General features: G+C 22.2%; 8 protein-coding genes across 8 annotated transcripts; 4 read left to right on the forward strand and 4 right to left on the reverse strand.

Moving 5' to 3' along the window:
• Positions 1 to 250: 250 nt before the first annotated feature.
• Positions 251 to 568, reverse strand: SRAE_2000060100 (Hypothetical protein; the record flags this gene model as incomplete). The annotated part of the gene is made up of 2 exons (XM_024651450.1): positions 251 to 364; positions 443 to 568. The coding sequence occupies 2 exons, from the start codon at positions 566 to 568 to the stop codon at positions 251 to 253; spliced, it is 240 nt and encodes a 79-aa protein (XP_024505127.1).
• Positions 569 to 7,430: 6,862 nt separating this feature from the next.
• On the reverse strand, positions 7,431 to 9,142 carry SRAE_2000060200 (Innexin family-containing protein; the record flags this gene model as incomplete). The annotated part of the gene is made up of 3 exons (XM_024651452.1): positions 7,431 to 7,656; positions 7,705 to 8,072; positions 8,120 to 9,142. The coding sequence occupies 3 exons, from the start codon at positions 9,140 to 9,142 to the stop codon at positions 7,431 to 7,433; spliced, it is 1,617 nt and encodes a 538-aa protein (XP_024505128.1).
• An 847-nt stretch (positions 9,143 to 9,989) lies between these two features.
• Positions 9,990 to 11,010, forward strand: SRAE_2000060300 (Astacin-like metalloendopeptidase; the record flags this gene model as incomplete). Its single annotated transcript, XM_024651453.1, has 2 exons — positions 9,990 to 10,082; positions 10,144 to 11,010. The coding sequence occupies 2 exons, from the start codon at positions 9,990 to 9,992 to the stop codon at positions 11,008 to 11,010; spliced, it is 960 nt and encodes a 319-aa protein (XP_024505129.1).
• A 540-nt stretch (positions 11,011 to 11,550) lies between these two features.
• Positions 11,551 to 13,116, reverse strand: SRAE_2000060400 (Domain of unknown function DUF1767 domain-containing protein; the record flags this gene model as incomplete). The annotated part of the gene is made up of 3 exons (XM_024651454.1): positions 11,551 to 11,589; positions 11,642 to 12,967; positions 13,006 to 13,116. The coding sequence occupies 3 exons, from the start codon at positions 13,114 to 13,116 to the stop codon at positions 11,551 to 11,553; spliced, it is 1,476 nt and encodes a 491-aa protein (XP_024505130.1).
• Positions 13,117 to 13,964: 848 nt separating this feature from the next.
• SRAE_2000060500 (Molybdenum cofactor sulfurase, C-terminal domain and MOSC, N-terminal beta barrel domain-containing protein) lies at positions 13,965 to 14,879 on the forward strand (the record flags this gene model as incomplete). Its single annotated transcript, XM_024651455.1, has 2 exons — positions 13,965 to 13,979; positions 14,025 to 14,879. 2 exons carry the CDS (start codon positions 13,965 to 13,967, stop codon positions 14,877 to 14,879), a joined length of 870 nt encoding a protein of 289 aa, XP_024505131.1.
• Positions 14,880 to 15,087: 208 nt separating this feature from the next.
• SRAE_2000060600 (Transcription elongation factor 1 homolog) lies at positions 15,088 to 15,375 on the reverse strand (the record flags this gene model as incomplete). Its single annotated transcript, XM_024651456.1, has 2 exons — positions 15,088 to 15,282; positions 15,334 to 15,375. 2 exons carry the CDS (start codon positions 15,373 to 15,375, stop codon positions 15,088 to 15,090), a joined length of 237 nt encoding a protein of 78 aa, XP_024505132.1.
• Positions 15,376 to 15,835: 460 nt separating this feature from the next.
• On the forward strand, positions 15,836 to 16,142 carry SRAE_2000060700 (Hypothetical protein; the record flags this gene model as incomplete). Its single annotated transcript, XM_024651457.1, has 3 exons — positions 15,836 to 15,927; positions 15,969 to 16,038; positions 16,086 to 16,142. The coding sequence occupies 3 exons, from the start codon at positions 15,836 to 15,838 to the stop codon at positions 16,140 to 16,142; spliced, it is 219 nt and encodes a 72-aa protein (XP_024505133.1).
• Positions 16,143 to 18,357: 2,215 nt separating this feature from the next.
• Positions 18,358 to 19,142, forward strand: SRAE_2000060800 (Hypothetical protein; the record flags this gene model as incomplete). The annotated part of the gene is made up of 4 exons (XM_024651458.1): positions 18,358 to 18,372; positions 18,715 to 18,814; positions 18,946 to 18,964; positions 19,031 to 19,142. 4 exons carry the CDS (start codon positions 18,358 to 18,360, stop codon positions 19,140 to 19,142), a joined length of 246 nt encoding a protein of 81 aa, XP_024505134.1.
• Between the last annotated feature and the right edge of the window lie 2,966 nt (positions 19,143 to 22,108).

The following is a 22,108-nucleotide window of genomic DNA, read 5'->3' on the forward strand; positions in this document are numbered from 1 at the left end:
TATGATCGAATAAGCAGCTTATTACTTTTAGTTATATGTTAGGCAAAGACAATGAAACTATTAAATTTCACTGTGTTTAAATTTTTAAATTAATTTTTATAATATATATTTTTATTACATTTTTTTTTTTAAAAATCTTTTAAACAAAATTAGATATCTATATATATATATATATATGCATAATATTTTTCTATTTCTAAATAACAAAAGAAAAAAATTTGTAGTATTTACAATCATGAATATTTAATATTTATGAACGGCTTGAAGAACGGGATCTATATGGAGGTGGAGGTTCATTATTAGAGTAACATGGTGGTTGATTAGTTATATTTCTTGAAACTAAATTAGGCGGAGGAACATTACTCTGAAATATTTTAATATTAATAAAAAAAAAGTATTTATTATAATATTAAATAATAAAAATAAATAAATAAATACTTACATATCCATTTTGTCTTGAATTATAATCATGAATGGCACGTAAACATGTATCAATAGTTTCTGCAGGTAATGGTTTTGAATATTTATCCACTCTAGAAGATCCAAAAAAGTCAATACCCCAACCCATTATAAAGTTGATATAGAAATTAAATCTAAATAAAATTAAAATATAAATTTTATATATTTAAACTTTATAATATTACAACGTTATTGTTAAAATTTAATATTTTAAAATTAATAAATGCCATTAATATAAAGTTCATTAATACCGGATGTAAATTAGTGGAGACAAAAGGTATTTGTGGTATAAAAATAAATATAACAGTTGTCATACTAATGATATTAAAGTTTTTATAAGCCACATTGTTACACATTCTTTTATCATCAATGTTATTTAAATATATATTATTTAAAGCAATATTATATATCTTTATCAATAATACGGCAAAATATTAAAATAAAAATATAAAATAATAAAATACTACTGGCACATATATATATATATATATATATACATACATTAACAAAAATGGAATAGTTATGTGAAATAAAAGATAAAGCGGCTATATATGTATGGTAGTGTTGTTTTGGCAAAGAATGATATGGAAAAAATTATTTTAAAACTACTCTATCTTTCTTTTCTTTATATAACATTTATTACTCAATGTGGTTATTTTTATAAATTACTTCCATATTTTATGGGTAGAGAATTTTTAGTAAACCATAGAAAAAGAAGTAAAAATTAAATATATAATATTAAAAAGAACTAAATAATGGTATATATTTAGAAAATATTTTTTATAATTTCCATTATTAATTTAAACAATCCAATTTAAAAAAAAATTGCTTTAGCATTATATGGTTAGTTCTCAAATAAAAAGTTTAATATAATATTTATTTTATTTAAAATATATTTAAAAGTATCAAGAATTAAAAAATTTGGCCATCATCGCTATCACAGCTTTTCATACACAATTAAATTTATAACATCTTCTCTAAATAAAAAGGGAAGAATTAATTTAATATAAACAGTTAAAAATTCTCAAAAATAATTTAGTTTTGTCTTTTTAAAATATGTTTGTTTTATTACATATAAAATAATTTATACGAATTATTTTTAAAAATAATTTCAAATGAAGCGTAAAATTATTAAATATTTCAAATATTAATACAAAGATTGTTTTAAACAAGAAAAAATAAAAGACAAGATACACGTACTTATTTAAGATGAGAATCTTTTATCTTCTAAACAATAAAATAATATTTTTCATCTTCTTAATATTACTTTAAAACTCAAGATTATCAATGTTACTTAAGAGCGAGAAGATGCTAAACAATGTATATTTAGAACATTTAAAATATAATAAATATCTGGAAGAGATATTTTATTAGCATCTAGTTTATTATATTAATATATTATGTCATATGTAAACTCAAGTTTTTCTCAAAAAGTAAGTATACTCTTATGATGATTAAATCATATGGTTTGTTTAATAATTGGGATTTATTACTTTACATAGTGATAACACACAAATTAAAAAAAATCACTTCCTTAACAAAGTTGACAAAGAATTATAGAACAATGTATCTGATAAGACAATAAATGACTCAATTTTTATGAATACATTTTAATTTTTATATCATTTTTAGTTTATAATCTAAAAGGATGTACTTTTATGATTACATTGCTAATCTTATGTGCACACATGTAATAATTAACATCACAAGAAAATACAACCTTTACTTGATCATCTTAATTTTTTTTTCTTGTCAATTTTACATCCTACGCTCTTAATCAAGTTTAATTTCTATGTTTAAATATTTATCAAAATATTGATATAGAAATTTTAAAGTTTATTTTATATTTGAAAAAAAAATAAAATGAAAAGTATAATTACGAGTAAATTTAATTTTTTTTGTATAATAACTATATAAAATAAAAATAATTTCATGAATATTGAAGTCAAAAAGATGCCTCATGCTGGAATCGAACCAGCGACCTTCTGTTTACTAGACAGACGCTCTGCCCCTGAGCCAATGAGGCACGTTTTGAAGCAATTTTATGAAATCTATAAAAAAATAGATTTTTCATCAAAAAAATTTCTTGATATTTGATTTATATTATTTATTTAATGTATATTTAAGTGTATCCAAGCTATTACTTATCATATATTGTAAATTGAATATATCATATATATTTTTCATATTAAAAATCAATTTTAAAAACATTCTTATTATCAAATTGAAAGTATATTTGATACATAATATACTAAATTTTTTTTTCATTTCTATTTTTAAATGTTTAAAAATTATAAACAATTTTTTTATATAAAAATTGATAAATAATTCAATATATATAGCTTAGCAGATTTACTAATTTTATCATAATTTTTATATTTTAACACTCTGAAGATTTTAAAAAATTTATTGAAGAAAATAAAAGAGTTTAAAAAAATAAGAGTGCCTATTTTTAAAATGCAAACAATATTTAGTAAGTTTATATCTTTTAAACTTTATTAAAATATTCTTAAACATATTCTATTTCGACAAAAAAAAGGTGTAAGATGTAATATAAAATCATTTCAATGAATGAAAAATAAGATTAGTGAACTTTATTTGTATAATATAAAAGTACCAATCGAATCATTACTTGTAAATAGAGTAATATTACACTTAATAAATGAAGTGAAATATATAGTTAAACTATTCAAACATTTATTTTAAAAAGTAATTTTTATGATGAATCAAATATTAAAGCAAGTTTTTAAAAATTATAACATTACTTAATTATAAACATTAATAATAATTTCTTAATATTATAATAAATGACAAATATGAATTATGAGTTTTTTTATAATTAGTAGTGATAAGATTTGTATGATAAATCTTTTAAACTTTAATAGTTTAAGTTTTTTTCTATTTAAAATTGATACCTGAAGTTTGCTAACTACAAAATAAGTCTACACATTTTTTCCAAAATAATTTAAAAAAAAAAAACTTTTTTTTGGAATTTGAATATGTCACTATAGTCATTCGATAGCCCTTAAAATGGGATGAATTTTGAATATAATCAACAATATTCGAAAATTGAAACTTCAGAAGTTATAAGCAATCAAAGTTGAAGGCGAAATTGGGGAATATTTTTTTGCAAATTTCGATTTCCATGATAGTATTGTGAATGTTAAAAATAAGCAGTTGATTCTAGATCATTTTTTCATGAGAAATTCATTGCAGCCATTCTTATCTTTATACGACAATTATAAATTAAGATATGATAAGAATTAAGTTTAAAAAAAAGTTTTAAGAATTTAGTGATAACTCAAGTTAATGAAGTCACAGGTTCATGAAATTTGTTGCGCTGGGCTTCTTTCGTGATTTAAGGTATACCCTACGTTGAAAAGATTTTAAAATATTCAACCGTTCTTGAGATATGAAACTTGGTACTTTTTCGCGCGTAATCTATTGTCACCATTTTTTTTTATCTCGAAAGTGGTTAGAGATATAAAAAAATTTTGGACGTAGACCCCATTTGAAAACTCATTAGAAGACGATTGCTGAAATCTGCTTACATTTATCTTGATTTTGAAGCAAGATATGAACAAAGGCGGAAATTTTTTTAAAATATTCATTGTTCCCGACTTTTCAGTATCTCAGCAAATACTTATCCTATGAATATGGGACTAGTTTCATTCGATTTCTTATCAAAAGTTTGCCTTGGTTAATAATTTTCATAGCTATAGTATCATTATTTTCAGAGATTCAGAAATTGGCTGAAAATATTCTAGATTTCCGATTATATCTCTAAAAATGTGACCAAAAAATTACAACTTTTTTTGGAATTTGAATACACCACTATATTCATTCGATAGCCCTTGAAATGGGATGAATTTTGAATATAATCAACAATATTCGAAAATTGATAGTTCAGGAGTTACAAGGATTCAAAGATGAGGGGCGAAATTGTGGAATATTTTTTTTAAATCTTGATTTTTATGATAATATTAGTAATGTTAAAAATAAACAGATGATTCTAAATCAGTTTTTTACGATAAATTCATTAAGCCTATTCACATCTTTATAGGACTTCTAAAAATGAAGATATGATAAGAAATGTGTTGAAAAAAAAGTTTTAAGAATCTAGTGATAACTCAAGTTAATGAAGTCACAGGTCTATGAAATTGGATGCGCTGTGCTTCATTCGTGATTTTAGGTATACCCTACGTTGAAAAGATTTTAAAATTTTCAACCGTTCTTGAGATATTAAACTTGGTACTTTTTCGCGCGTAATCTATTGTCACCATTTTTTTATATCTCGAAAGTGGTTAGAGATATAAAAAAATTTTGAACGTAGACCCTATATGAAAACTCATTAGAAGACGATTGCTGAAATCTGCATGCATTTATCTTTATTTTGAAGCGAGATATGATGAAGGGCGGAAATTTTTCTAAAATATTCATTGTTTCAGACTTTTCAGTATCTCAAAAAATACTTATCCTATGAAGATGGGACTAGTTTCATTCGATTTCTATTCAAAAGTTTGGTTAGAAAAATAAATTTCATAGCTATAACGTTATTATTTTCAGAGGTATAAAAATTGGCTGAAAATTTTCTAGATTTCCGACTTTACCTCTAAAAATGTGACCAAAAAATTACAACTTTTTTTGGAATTTGAATAGACCACTATATTCATTCGAAAGCCCTTGAAATGGGATGAATTTTGAATATAATCAACAATATTCAAAAATTGAAACTTCAGGAGTTATAGGGATTCAAAGTTGAGGGCGAAATTGGGGAATATTTTTATGTAAATTTCGGCTTCTATGATACGATGAGATATTTTACAAATAAACAGTTGTTTCTAGGTCAATTTTTTACGAAAAATTCATTAAGCCTATGTACAACTTTATAGGACTTCTAAAAATGGAGATATGATAAGAAATAAGTTTTAAAAAAAGTCTAAAGAATTTAGTGATAACTCAAGTTAATGAAGTCACAGGTCTATGAAATTGGATGCGCTGTGCTTCTTTCATAATTTAAGACATACTCTACGTTGAAAAGATTTTTAAATTTTTAACCGTTCTTGAAATATTGTGCTTGGTACTTTTTCGCGCGTAATCCATTGTCACCATTTTTTATATCTCGAAAGTGGTTAGAGATATAAAAAAATTTTGAAGGTAGACCCCATTTGAAAATTCATTAGAAGACGATTGCTGAAATCTGCTTGCATTTATCTTGATTTTGAAGCAAGATATGAGCAAAGGCGGAAATTTTTCTAAAATATTTATTGTTCCCGACTTTTCAGTATCTCAAAAAATACTTATCCTATGAAGATGGGACTAGTTTCATTCGATTTCTATTCAAAAGTTTGGTTAGAAAAATAAATTTCATAGCTATAACGTTATTATTTTCAGAGGTATAAAAATTGGCTGAAAATTTTCTAGATTTCCGACTTTACCTCTAAAAATGTGACCAAAAAATTACAACTTTTTTTGGAATTTGAATAGACCACTATATTCATTCGATAGTCCTTGAAATGGGATGAATTTTGAATATAATCAACAATATTCAAAAATTGAAACTTCAGGAGTTATAGGGATTCAAAGTTGAGGGCGAAATTGGGGAATATTTTTATGTAAATTTCGACTTCTATCATAGAATGAGATATTTTACAAATAAACAGTTGTTTCTAGGTCAATTTTTTACGAAAAATTCATTAAGCCTATGTACAACTTTATAGGACTTCTAAAAATGGAGATATGATAAGAAATAAGTTTTAAAAAAAGTCTAAAGAATTTAGTGATAACTCAAGTTAATGAAGTCACAGGTCCGTGGAACTTGATGCGCTGGGCTTCTTTCATAATTTAAGACATACTCTACGTTGAAAAGATTTTTAAATTTTCAACCGTTCTTGAAATATTGTGCTTGGTACTTTTTCGCGCGTAATCCATTGTCACCATTTTTTATATCTCGAAAGTGGTTAGAGATATAAAAAAATTTTGAACGTAGACCCTATATGAAAACTCATTAGAAGACGATTGCTGAAATCTGCATGCATTTATCTTGATTTTGAAGCGAGATATGATGAAGGGCGGAAATTTTTCTAAAATATTCATTGTTTCAGACTTTTTGGTATCTCGGCAAATACTTATCCTATGAAGATGGGACTAGTTTCATTCGATTTCTATTCAAAAGTTTGCCTAGGTTAATGATTTTTATAGCTATAGCATTATTATTTTTAGAGATTCAGAAATTGGCTGAAAATTTTCTAAATTAACGACTTTACCCCAAAAAATGTGATCTAAAATGACAACTTTTTTTGGAATTTGAATACACCACTATATTCATCCGATAGCCCTTGAAATGGGATGAATTTTGAATATAATCAACAATATTCAAAAATTGAACCTTCGGAAGTTATAAGCAGTCAAAGTTGAGGTCAAAATTGGTGAATATTCTTTTTGCAAATTTCGACTTCCATGACAATATTGTAAATGTTAAAAATAAACAAATGATTCTAGAGCTGTTTTTTACGAGAAATTCATTGCAACTATTCTTATTTTTACTAGACAGCTACAAATTTAGATATGATAAATAATATGATTTTCAAATTTTTTCAAAACAACTTCTGATAGCTTAATGAAAGACATTTTAAAAGTATATAACTGGTTACGCTGGACCTATTTTAACTTTTTAGAAACTGTTCACATTGAAAAAATTTTCCACATTGCAATGGTTTTTGAAATATAATTCTTGATACTTTATTGCGTGCAATTCACTGTTATAATTTTTTATATTCTAAAAGTTGTTGAAGATATAAAAATGTTTTGATCATAGACTTTTTATTAAAACTTATTATATGACGGTTGCAAAAAGTTGTCTTTATTTTTTTTACTATGAAAGTAAAAATGATTAAAGCGAAAAGTTTTAATTTATTAATTTAAAAAAAAAAACATATAAGTTTATTAGGACAGTAATTTTTTAATTTTTTTTATCTTTTTCCTTGAAACCTTCCTTTTCCACTAACTGAAAATGTATTTTTCCTTCCACTTGTTGATTGTTTTTCTGAAGAATATAACAACCAGTTTTCTGGATCATTATCATCTTCATAGTTGTCATCTTCTTGTTCTTTATTTTTTGATAACATTTGACTAATAAATATATTTGATTTGCCTTTACCTCTGGCTACAGCGAGGTGGGTACTACGAGAACCAAATCTATTGTTAGATATCGTAGTACCCAATAATTCCTATTTATTTGTACACATTGGTACAGAAGAAATAGTTTTATTGTTAGTAAAACATTTAGACTTTTCTTTTTGTATTGAAGATGATAATTCTGGCATTGGTATTGTTGCTTCATGTAATGTAGGGGAAGGTACAGATGACAATGCATATGGTTCTTCAATTGTGACTAATGGTACCAACATAGATGTTTTACGTTTTTGAAAATGTGGATAGAATGAATCACTTTTTATTTCTTCATCAAGTGGTGATTCTATAACTTGTTTTTTCGATTCTAAAAACATATCCCACATTTTATCAACAACTTCACAACAAACTAAAATTCCACTATGAATTGTTAACATTTTTAATACAAAAACTCCATCCATTTTAATATGATCTCGAACAAACTATAAAAAAAAATTATTAATAACAATTAAGAATAAAATTAATCAACCTCATCAACATCATCTTTAGATTGTTTTTCACTAAAATTGACATCAGCTAACTCAAGTCTTCTTACGATAAATCTTTTTCTTGATTCATAAAATAGAGATGACCATATCCATGATATTAATGAAATAATTGAAGTCATTGTAAGTAATGTATACCATAACCATAATAAAATAAATACTTTTTCAGTAAAAATATTTATGACAAGGACACATTGAACCGTATGTCGTTGAATTACTCCCATTAATCTAATATCTAAATCACAATATGTTATTCGGGGAAAATTTCCAGATTCACTCCATGGTTTACCAAATATCAAATCTTTTATTACACTTATCCCATATATCCCATATCCATCTGTTTGAAGAAATTTGTTCATTAAATACATTTGAAATAAAACATTTATTAAAAATAATACTTTAATTCCAAGATAAAGAAATGTTAAAAATGAAGCACAAAATCGTAAATTAAGAAGTTTTGAAAGTAATCTAAGATGATAACTATGTTGACAACCAAAAGAAAATCTATGACGAAAGATAGATGTTAAATGGACTGCTAAACCATTAACATTTTTTTGTCTCATTGCTGGTTGAATATTTGCACGATCAGTTCCAAATGCCATAATATCTTTTAATCTTATTCCACTACGATCATACATTACCCTCCAAATTAAACATGGGCTATAAAATAAAAATGCTGAAATAACAAGAAAAAATGGTGTCCATTGATAATAACTAATCATTTTCTCTTCTCTTTCATCTTTTTCATCAGGAATAGTTTCTGAAAATGGTACATAATATGTATTTCTGGCCCAACAATACATTTCTGTATAATCTTCCCATGCTGGTTTATATTCTGCTGGTAACCAACATTCTATAGGTCTTCCACCAAACATTTTTAATGATATCAAAACTGCAGTTACTAATAAAAATGTTGAAGTATAATAATAATGTAATCTATCTGATATATCATCATCTGCTTGTGGTTGAAGGAATGATAATGTTCCTACAATTTCAGCAAAAACCATAATTTTTAATTTATATATTCATATAGTATTAATAATATATGTAAAAATATATAGAAAAATTTTATTTGATTAATCTTAAATAATGTGATTCAATTCTACTTTTAAATAATATATATCACAAATTTGACAACTTGTAAATAATATAATATTTAGTTAGTCAGAAATAAAGCTTCTTATAATTTGATAATATTGTGAATTTTACAATAAAATCATAGACTGTATCAAATTTCTCTTTTAATATAAAAATAGGTAATAGGTGAATAAGTGTTTTTAAAGAAAAGAATAATGAATTATCTACCATTATTGTAAGCTTTTGAAGAAAAGAACTGTAATAAAAATACAGTTAACAGTTTGTAAAGTTTATGAATTTATTTAAAATAATAAAAGTAACGGATTGTATTTATTTGTTTAACCAAAAGATTTCATTTTAATAATGATAACATATTAATTACTGTAAAACATTATTGTATTGAAAAAATAAAATCTTTTTTTTTATATTTATTTAATTGTAAAATATTTTATTGATAAATAAATAATAAGTTTTTGGTAGTATTTATATATATTTCTTCTTCTGAAATATTATTTCCTCAATAAAAAAAATTGTCCTTATTTTATAAATAATTTGTATGTTTACAAAAAAAAAGAAAGTAATTCATGACTATGAAACATATATATAAATATATATATATTAATATAAAAATGTTTTCTATCTATAATTTTTCTTAAACAAATTATATATTTATTATTAAATATATATCAAAGTGATTCAAAAAATATTTCTATTCATTTTTATATATGTTAAATTAATAGCTAAATTTCTAAAAAAAAATATATATATATTTATAAAATGACTTGTTATTATTTAATATTTATTATTTATATAATTAATTGTTTACACTCCACTTTTCAATATGCTCAAACAAAAAAATTAATAAAAAAGGTAGTTAAGCAATTATATACTAATTAAATAATTTTATTTTTACAATACTTTATTTTTATAGAATGAAACAGCAAAATTATTAGATCGGGTCTTTCAAAATGATATGATTTTAACAAAATCTGACATTAAAATATTTTTTGATAACAATGATACATCTAAAAGTACAGAAACTACATTGTCTCAAGATGAAAAATTAATGACTTTCTATACTGCACTTGCTCCAACTAGTCCCAAAAGATGGGTTAAATATTTTGAAAATGGAACATATTATATTCCATACAATTTTGATAAAACAATTAAGAATCAAGAAAAAAATTTAGTTTTAAAATGTATGAATATCATTGCTCAACATACATGTATTCAATTTCGAAAACGAACAACAGAAATTAATTATTTAAATATTCAATCAACAATTGAACAAGGTTGCTTTTCATATGTTGGAATGAGAGGTGGAAAACAAATCATCCAACTTGGAAATAAAGAATCATCAACATGTTTTTTAAAAAGAATAATAACTCATGAATTGTTACATTCTGTAGGTTTATATCATGAACATATGAGAAAAGATAGAGATGATTATATTATTATTCATAAAGAAAATATAAAAGAAGGAGCTGAAATACAATTTCAAAAGATAGTAGGATCAGGTGTTTCTACATATGATACACCATACGATTATTTAAGTATAATGCATTACGGGAAAAATTTTTTTGCAAAAGATGATAAATTGATAACAATTGAACCCAGGAATAGAAAATTTTTAAATTTGATTGGACGACGAGAGACACCATCATTTTATGATTGGGAAAAAGTTTGTGAAATGTATCAATGTACAATTTGCAATAATAATTCTTATAAACTACTAGATAAATCAATGTATTTTTTAAATTATTTATTTCTTTTGATTGTAAAAAATTTATTTTTATAAAAATATGTAATATAAACATTACCTTAGTTGATATTTTAAATATTAGTCACTTTTTTGTTATATAAACAAAAATATTAGTAAATTTTTTTTTAAAAATTTATATGATATTTTTCATTATTGTATGTTTTATATTTATTTGAAAAATTTATATTCAAAAATATATATGATCGAGAATTGAATGAAAAATTTAGTAATTTAAAAAAAAAAATACGTTTTCACATAGATATCGCAGTAAAAATTGATACAAATGTAAAATAATTTATTTATTATTTAATAATCTAAAAAATATTCATAAATTAATATGTAATAAAAATATGATTAAAAAAAGGATAAATAATACTTGATAAAAATGTTTAATGTGAAAAAAAAGTTATTAATAAAAAAAAATTATGTCAAAAAAGATTCTTTTAAATATTTCTTTAAAAAGAAAGTTTCAAAAATTTTATAATTTTAGAATAAATAGTAATTAATTTGTAAAAAAATTTTATTTAAAACAGTTATTTTAGGGAGCACCAGATCTAGAAGAAATCCTTCATTAATTTACCTTTTTTTCGATATCCGGCAGAAAAAAATTTTTATCTAAAATTTTACAATTGGAACTATTTAATATTAAATAATTGTCGTTATTTACTTTCAATTGACCACGTATTACAAATTTTATACCTGGAATTAAATGACCCTGATTGCAAATATTAGAATTAAATGGTTGTTTAATAATTGCATTAAAACCTTTATTTCCGTCACTTAAAGTGTAAAAAATTTTTTCTCCCATAATATGTCTTTTTGCAAGATGAATTGATTCGATTTCCATCAACAAGGAAGTTTCAATTGTTTGATTTCCTTTTCTAAATTCAGGAGAAGGAGCTATCAAACATTCATCAATATTTGTTTGTAAAAAAATATCATAAATATATTTTATTCGTTGATTTTGATCTGAATATTTATTATTAACTTCTTGAATAATATTAGAAATCCATTTGTTACTAAGAAATATATGGAGTTTAAAAAAGTAGTCAAAAATTTCTGAGACTGTAAGATCTACAATTTCTTTCTTTATACATTTTGTTGGAGAATTTGAAATATTACTACTTAAAGTTCTTTTAATAGTATGATTAGTATTATTAGAAATTGAGATAGTAGTATTAGAAACACTAATTTTCTTTTTAGAAGGTAAAATATCACATTCTGCTAAATCATTTCTGGGTGAACATTTTGAAAGTACTTCTGTTTTTAGTAACTTAGTGTTTTTATTTTCTTTATTTAAATTTTCATTTCTTTCATCTAACTCTTTGGGTAAATTATTTGAAAAATCTTCTAAGCTATTATTTTGTCCATCACATAAAATACTATCAATTTCTTTCATTTTGTCAATACAAAATTTCCTTGCTTGTTTTTTTTCCTTATCTGAAATATTATTTTTGGGTAATAATCTAAATAAAACCATATCTAAAGTATTTTGACTGAAGTCAGAACTGCTTTCTCCTCCAATAATCTGACAATTGTTTCTTGTTAAATGAATTATACCATTTGCTATTTTACATTCTCCAAAAATATAAATTTTAATTCCAGGCCTAAAATATTCACTTAAAAAAGGAATATATTCACTTTCAATTGCCGTAAAATCATTTTTTCCATCCGTCATTTTTAACATTAACATTCCTTTTGATAAATATTTAGTTCCATTATTGCTTGAATTTTTATCAGCACTACTAGATTCTAACTCAAAATTTCCAATAGAAACGCAATTTCTAACACTCATCTCCAAATATTGTTCATATACTGATCTTGAGATATCATAAATACATTTAACTTGAACAAACAAATTAATTTTTTCATGGTGAAACTTTTTGTCTTCATTCCAAAAATAATTTTGCTTAATATTTATAGAATCACTTAAATTTGAATGAATAAGTTGATAAAAGACAAAATTTTTATATTGGTCAGACTTTATGTCTGTCTAAATAATATAATAATTGATATTTAAATATAACTTACTATTTGAGAATTTAAATATGTTATAGTATCTTTTAACCAAGATTTATTAAGACTAATGTGAAGTTTAGAAAAAAATAGTATCAGTGAATCACTAAGAAGTCCAAGATCCATACCATAAAAAATATAAACTTAACATTAAATAAACAAGTTTAACCATAGGAAATACGGATTTCCAAACAATTATTAAAATTATACAATACATTTAAAATAACCGGGTTTTTATATTTTCCGCATGAGAATCAAAAAAATATAATTTATTATATCCCATAAACATATGTAAATAAAAAATTTTTTCTTTATTGTGTTTTATAATATTTTAACCCGTATACATTTTTACAAATTTCAAAGTGGTAATTTTAAAAATATGATTTCATTAAAATTTTTATTAAATATTCCAGATCATTATTTTTTTTCAAAATAAAAAAAATACTCAATTTTTAGGATATAATTAAGTAAAACACTCATTTTGAAGAACAGATACTTATAAAGATAATTATAAAAAGTTACTTTAACATAATTTTATTTATATATATACTTTAAAAAATTAAAACAAATTTATTATTATTTAAGAATAATTTTATCTTTTAATTATATCTCAAGATAAATTTCATGCTTTTAAAAAATCACTAAATTTATATCTTAAAACATTCTTAATATTAATAGTCTATTATTTTTTTTTATGCAGATAAGTTTTACAATTAAACATCAATTATGTAAATATCACGTATAGGCAATGGAAATTAGAGACAAATTTAAGAAACAATGCATATTATACATATATAACTACATTTTATTATCGATAAAACTTAGTAATAATGAATGTAGAAAAAAGCTTGATCGTATTTTCTTTAACAGCCATTACTTCTTATATTTTTATAAAATTTTTCACTAAACGGAAGAATGAACAATTTCATGAAGTTGGAAAGATTCATTCATTGTATATTTATTCTGTTAAATCTATGAAGGGTATTAAAGTAAGTAAGCTAATTGACTATAATTTATATAAGTTATTTTGAAAGGTTAAAATTGGTGAATGTACAAAAACTGGGTTAAAATATGGAGAATTAGAAGATAGAAGTTTTTTAGTTATGGATGAATCTTCAAAAAAGTACGTTACTGCAAAAGAATATAAGAAAATGTTAACAATTCAACCATCAATAAAAAATGGAATCTTAAATTTATATTCATGTTTGAGTAAAAAAGAAATAAATGTAACAATAGACGACGTTATTGAAAGAAGAAATATTGTCAAAGTTGAATGTTATGAAGGAGGTATATGTGAAGGATATGATTGCGGAGATGATGTAAGCAATTTCTTAAAAGAAACTCTTGAAACTTCTTGTAATCTTCGTCTAATAAAATATTCGAATAGTTTGTTTGATCAAAGAAAAGCAACTGTTCATAGAAATGAAACATTAAACTATCCAATTATAGTAGATCACGATGTTAAATATCAGGACGAAGGACCATTTATGATTATGACAACTAATTCTTTAAATGATCTTAATAGTAAAATTGAAGACGAAATAATGTCAGTTGAAAGATTCAGACCATCAATCATGGTTGAATGTTACAAAGATATCCCTCCATTTATTGAAGACTATTGGAATGATATTCATGTTGGAGATGTCCAATTTTACCATTTAAAACCATGTACTCGTTGCGTTATTACATTAATAAATCCAGAAACAGGATCATGTAATAAAACAATGGAACCACTGAAAACTTTAAGAACTTATCGCCTTTCTCCTGGAAAATTAAGAAAAACATTTGGACAAAGCCCGGTAATGGGTGTTGTCGTTGGTATTTTAAAAGGTGGTGTTATAAAAGAAGGAGATACAATTTATACTTCATATAAAACTCTTCCATGTTAAAATTTATTAATTAAAAAAAATATTGTAGAGAAAAAACAAGAAAAGAAATTAAATAATTAAACCATTGATGATATATGACTAACCGTTTTTTGACCTTCCTTTTATTTCTCTTCTTTTTATTACTAAAAAAAAACACCTTTTTTGTGTGCATTAATTAATGGGAGATCAAAAAAAAAATCATTTTAGACTTTGGAAAAATAAAAAAAAATCAATCATAACCTTTTTTGTTATCTCCACATGTAATTCCATTTTGTGCATCACAAGCATCAATCCAAGCATTGTAAACATCAATGGCTTCATGAAGGTGATTGACTGTCATTTGATAATGTTCATTACACAAGCGACAATAAATTTTCCCGATACTCGTGTTGTGATCAATTTTACATTCTACACAAAGTTCCTGCTGACAAAAGGGACAGTCAAATATTTTAGGTAAAGGAACTATCGGTTTTACTTTAGCTGGTCCCTTTCTTGAAGATGATTTACGTTTTCCCATTGTTAGAATAAAGTGAAAATATTTAATGAAAAAAAAAAATAAATTTACAAAAGCAATAAAAATGAAAGCCAGTGACTATTTTCAATATTCGTTTTGAGACTTCTAATTTGTTTTTCCACCCTAATTGATAGAATGAAATCTATTAACTTTTACGATTTTAAAAATAAAAAATCTCTAAATTTATTTTACAAAAAAAAATGGGATTATAATTAAATCAATTTCTAATAAAAAAATTTCAGTCCTATTTAATTTCAGTATGGATTAAATAAAAACAATAATTAATACGCAGAAAAATGATAAATTAATTAAAAAGGTATTTGAAAAATGAAAATACACTTGGTAGAAAGTGTATAATGAAAGATTTTTTATCAAATTTTAATATTTTTTTAATATAAATAAAGCTATATTTCGACAAAAAAAACATATCAATCTTTTTGTTGTACTTATTAGAGATTTTGAAATGCAAAATAAAAATATTTGTTATTCTTACTTTTCTCCAAGTTTGAAAGAAAACTATTCTAAAAATTATACAGTTTTGAATAAAGATGATATGTATGATAAGAATAATTTTTATTTTAAATATAATTTCATAGCTATTCAATTGTCAATATGGATTACAAAAAATTTTTAAATTACTCCAATTTACAGAATGGTATTATAGAAGTAAGCTTTTTTTAATAGCAAATATTTTAATAAATTAAATTTTTTAGATATACCTACTGACAGAAAATTTTTGTATAGATTCTATGAAAAAATTATTAAATTAGAAAAGAATGATTATATTGCAATTCAATGTGTATCAGGAGTAGTGAGATTTATAAATTTAACATTTATAATTTATATAATTGATATGATCAATTCAAAAAAATTATTTGATCCTTTTAAATGCTTAAAAAAGCTTAGACAACACTACTACAAAGTACTTCAAACTTTTAACCAATATTTCTTTGCTATAGCAATTCTTTTATAAAATTTATAAAAAACAAATAATTTCAATAAAATTCAAAGCATATGAAATGTTTATGAAACTGGCAGGAATTATTTGTAAAGAAGAAAATATACAACTTGATTAAATTATTTAATATAATATCTTCTTTAATATATGACATATTGTTTTGTCAAAAAAATTCTAATAATTATGTAGAAAACATCATTGTAAAAACTTTTTTATTTTATATGTATTTTTTTTGGTCGTAAAATTGAAATAAACTTTACATATAAATTTTACAATTTTTTAAAAGTTTTAAAAGATTATTTAATTTAATAATAGAGATTGACATATAACATTTTAATTTTAAATTGTATATAAAATATTACTTTTTTTAATAACAAACATATGTTTAAAATAATTTCATGCTGTTGAATGAAATAAATAAGAGAATATTTTTACTTTCAATATTATGTCAAATCATATTATTTTATATAATTTATTCAATTATTATTCTTTTTATTGATTAAAAAAAATTAAATAATTTAATATAAAATTATATATAAATATAAGGTTTTGTTATTAAAAAAAGTTTTATAGAATATTTTGAAAGTAATAACTTTTATCATTAGTTATTAAGTATAAAATATTATCACAATTTGTGTGTCTATAAACTTTCTTTAAAATAATTGTACCAGATGTTATAGTGTAAAAAGTTAAACATAATATTAAATAGGCAGACAGAATGTGGCAGTAGCGTCTTACGCTCATATCCTGCACACAAAACCTAAGTGTCAAAATTTTCTACATCGACCTCAATTTTGATGTAAAAAATTTTGACACATTAGAAAAAAATCGTAAATTTTATTATTTTTTAAGGGATATAATATATCAAATTTGCTAATTAATGCTAATTAATATATATAATACTTAAAAAATTTATTTAATGTAAAATTTATTTGATTTTTTAAAAAATTATATTATTCCAAATGTCAAAATTTTCTACATCATTTTTAATTTAATGTAAAAAATTTTGACACATAAGAATGAAGCTTAAATATTAGTTATTAAAAAAGATATAATATATCTAATATGCTGATTAAGGTATATATTTTTTGAAAAATATGAATATTAAATTGATTTTTGTAATTTTTTTGTAAAATGAAAAAATTAAATTTTTTTATGTGTCAAAATTTTCTACATCATTTTTAATTTAATGTAAAAATTTTTGACACATTAGAATGAAGTTTAAATATTAGTTTTCAAAAAAGATATAATATATCTAATATGCTGATTAAGGTATATATTTTTTGAAAAATAAAAATATTAAACTGATTTTTGTAATTTTTTTGTAAAATGAAAAAATCAAATTTTTTTATGTGTCAAAATTTTCTACATCATTTTATATTTGATGTAAAAAATTTTGACATATAGGTATGATTATTGTATATTTCTTTTTTAATGTAAACTTATATGTCAAATACCTAAATAAACATATTTTTTTATCTGTAAAATATATTTACTATAAAAATTTATGTGATTTTTTTGTTACTTTTAAAATTTAAATTTTTAAATATGCCAAAATTTTTATATCAAATTTAAAAAATTATGTTAAAAATTTTGACAGATAAGTATGAACAATTTATATTAGTTATTTAAGATGATATAATATGTTAAATAAATAAATCAAAATATATTTATTATACTGATTTTTGTGATTTTTTTGTTACCTATAAAACTTAAATTTTTTTAATCTGTCAAAATTTTTACATTAAATTAAAAAAATAATGTTTAAAATTTGACATATGAGCATAAACCTTATATATTAATATTTAAAAACATATAACGTATTAAATATGTTATTAACATATATACTAATAAGAAAATATATATCATGTAAAAAAATTCATTTTCTACATCAAAAATTTATTTCTTATTATCATTCAAAATTCTTTCTATCGTTTTAGATTTAGGGGAAAAAAATTTTGACAGATCAGTATAATCTTATATATTAATTTTTTAAAAGAATATGAAGCAGTTGTTAAGTTAAAAACATGCATGTAACTAAGGTAAAATTTGATTGTGCAAATACTTTAAGTAATTTAAATGCAATTATATATATATAATAAAAAGTTTTATAAAAACCCGTTATGTTAAATTGCTAAAAATTATTCATTTAAAGTTTCTTTTTATCAATTAAAAATGTAAAAGATAAAAAATTTTTTATAAATCTTATTAAAAAACAAATAATATATATAAAATATTTAAAAATGATAAAAATATTTATAATTAAAGTGGTTATTAATTTGTTTTAATTTATTTTTGCATACACGTAAAATTACTCAAAAACAGTACTTTAAAAGATAAAGTTGTAAGTTGCAATTTTAATATGACTAAAATTATAATTTCAGATATCAAAGGTTCGATACACGGCGGGGGAATGCGGAAGTTGCAGTGGAGTTAACAGAAGGGGTTCAGCGGCGGAACAGGGGGTTTCGGAGAATAATGTGTGTAGGCGCAAGAATCCTCGGAAGATTCAGAGTTGTAGTATAAAGAGATTCCATTATTTTGAATTTTTTTTTTGATTTTGACATATTTACATCAACTTTGATCTGATGTCAATATGTCAATTTGACACTTAGGCGCACCGGCTAATTCCGTGTAAGACATTTTGACACTTAAGTTTTGAGTGTGCTGAATGCACCGGATCCCGTCCGATCTCCGAAGTGAATCAGCTGCGAGCTATCTTAGTACTTGGATGGGAGACCTCCTGGGAACCGTTAGTGGCGTAAGTCTTCTTTTTATTTTGTTAACATCTAATTATTTATCTTTTTCATGATAAATAAAATTTTAATCTTTTTTAAGTTTATTTTTATTGTAGCAAAAAAAAAATTATATTTATTATTTACATTAAAAGATAAACTTTTTTATTAATTTATTTAATAAATGGTAAATTTCTTTAAAAAGAACATTTTTTTTTATCTATTGCAACCCTATAATCTTATGAAAAAATGACTTCTTCTAACTATTTTAATTTTAATTGCTTTAACAATTTAATGTAGAAATGTTTTGATAAAAATTGGAATCAATGATAAAACCATTTTTTATTTAAACTTTTTTTTTATACTTTTATTTCTTTAACAAGGTAAGAAAAAATTAAAACTTTTTTCATTTCTGAAAATTATACGATACTTGAAACTGTTATGTATTCTTTCTTCATTATTGAACAGTTTATTATCAAATATTCAGTATGTTATGAAAAATGTAAATATATATACATTGAATCATTAAGAAAATTTTACGTTTTTTCCATAATTAAAATTTATTTTTCTAACGATAAAATTAATAAATGTTTTATTGCAAATGAATTTGGTAAATTTAATTTTATTGAAGCATTCTTATAGTTCAAATCAAAATGCTTAAATACAGGATATTTTAATATTTAAATTATAGATTCTACATTAAATTTTAAATAAATTAAATATTTTGAAACTTAAAAGTAAGAGCTTACTTATAAGATGATTAAAAGATATCTTCTGAATTTCAGGATTTGAGAGAAGAAAAGCTCATTCTTGTACAAACAAAAAAGAACCAAAGAATTTATTTCAATTTTTAAATGATTAAAAAAAGGTTAAAAAATAGAATCCATAATGCAATGAAAAAAATAGTTCATTTTATTATCTAAAAAATAAATAATACTATTTTTGAATGATACTTTCTCTTATATTTATATATATTTAAACAAATTTCTATATGATAAAATTTTTGAGATCAAAAATATATCTATTTATAAAAAGTATAAATTAATAATAATATTTTGTTTGTATCAAAGTGATCTAAGATGATCAAAAATGAGCGTTTTTTTTTCTCTTTAAAATATATAAAACGTGACAAAAATAAATTCTATTTTAAATTTCTTAAAAGTATTTCTGATTAAAATGCTAATTTATTAGCGTCATATTATGCATAATTATATTTACGATACGTAAAATATAATATTGCAAAAAATTTATTTAATATATAATTTTATAGTAAATTACTTGCAAATAAATTAACAACATTAATATATAAAATGTATTTTAAACTAAGAGAGATAGTTGAAATTAAAAGAATAATTTGATAGAAGAAAATGAAATTGATAAAAAAAATTTTGTTAAAAAATGTATTTATAAATACATGATAAAAATTTTTTACAAAAAGTGATAAAACAATTAACACAATAAAAATAAATGTTTTGTTTTTTTTAGAAAACTTTATTTCCGTAAATCAGATTCGAAAATGAATTTTTTAAAATGAAATACTTAAAAAAAACATTTCTAATTTTTCTTCAAAAGAAATTTATTAACAAATAGTTTTTGATAAACAATAGAGAAGTGCTTGAAAGATACTATATTAAAGATTATCCATATTTCAAAAGTGGTTGTAAGAATTTGAAAAAGTATGAAATTAAAAAATATTTCATACTTCAATAATAAAAAATCCACCAAAAACAATAATTGTAGAGTCACATTTTAAACATCAAAAAGTGTGATTTTTTTTATGCAATTGTATTTGTTTGTTTTTTAATTTTTACAATAAAATTCATAATTCTTAGTATTTTATTATAATAAATCTTATGAAACTTCTTAAAACTTTTTTCTAATAGAAAAAAAAGATAATTGAAAAAACCCTGATAATTTATATGTGTCAGAGAACTAACCCATAAGTACCAAACACAGTTATATTTTTATTTACAAGATAAATTTCTGTATTGTATTTAATATAAATAAAAATAACTTTAAATGTAATTTACATTCTGAGTCTACTTTTTTTTTTTAAATTCTTTCTAACAAAGTTTTATTTCCTTTTTTTTATGTTACTATTTTTTTTACATAATTTTTTTTAATTCATACTTTTATAAATAAGAGGAAATTTAAAAAGATAAAAGAAGCCTTAATTTTATATATATTGTAATATATATTCTTAAATTATTAGGAAAAGAAGAAATTTTATAAAAATTACAGTATTCTTAATTAAAAGAAAAAAAAAAGCTAAACTAATTAAAATATAGTTCCTTCTAAGGACATTTGAGTGGAAGAAAGTAATTAAGTCTTATTTAATTATATAAGTAATTTATATTAATTTTTTATTCTAAGATATAAAAAAAAAGAAAAATTAAATTTTCTATTAATTTTTTTTTTGATATTGTTATTGTAAAAAGGACACATAACAATCTCTTGTATATTTATCAAAAAATATATACATAAAAAGAGAAATTTCTTTAAAACAAAAAGTGCATTAATATTAAAGAAGAAAATGTTTTAAATATATGTGGAAAAATAATTTTATATAGATATACATCTGTTAAATACAATCACCCTAAATATATTTATAGAGAATATATAGATGTATGAACATTTAAAATGGCACAAATTTAAGTTGAATTGACGATCTTGTTGAGAGGGAATAGAAGAAAATATATATAATTAATGTGTGCCTTGGAAAGATATAGTTATATGCCTTTACTCTCTTTTTTTTTTTTCTGATACATCCATAACACACACATCTATATAACTGACATCATCGCATTCTTTTTCCCTTCTTCTAAAATACTATATACATTTGATACAATACTATGTGGTGAAGTCTTTAAATGAGAGAGAGAGATAGAAAAGTTAGTATAGTATAGTTTTATAATCTAAATATTAAAAAAGATAAGGCCAAAATTTTTTGTTTTGTTTGTATGGTGATTGTCTTGTAACCTTGTTTCTTTTCTTTCTTCTTTGGTTCTAGAAAAAGGACGTATTCTTCTATCTATATATTATT

Source organism: Strongyloides ratti, assembly GCF_001040885.1.
Source record: "Strongyloides ratti genome assembly S_ratti_ED321, chromosome : 2".
Classification (NCBI taxonomy): Eukaryota; Metazoa; Nematoda; class Chromadorea; order Rhabditida; family Strongyloididae; genus Strongyloides; species Strongyloides ratti.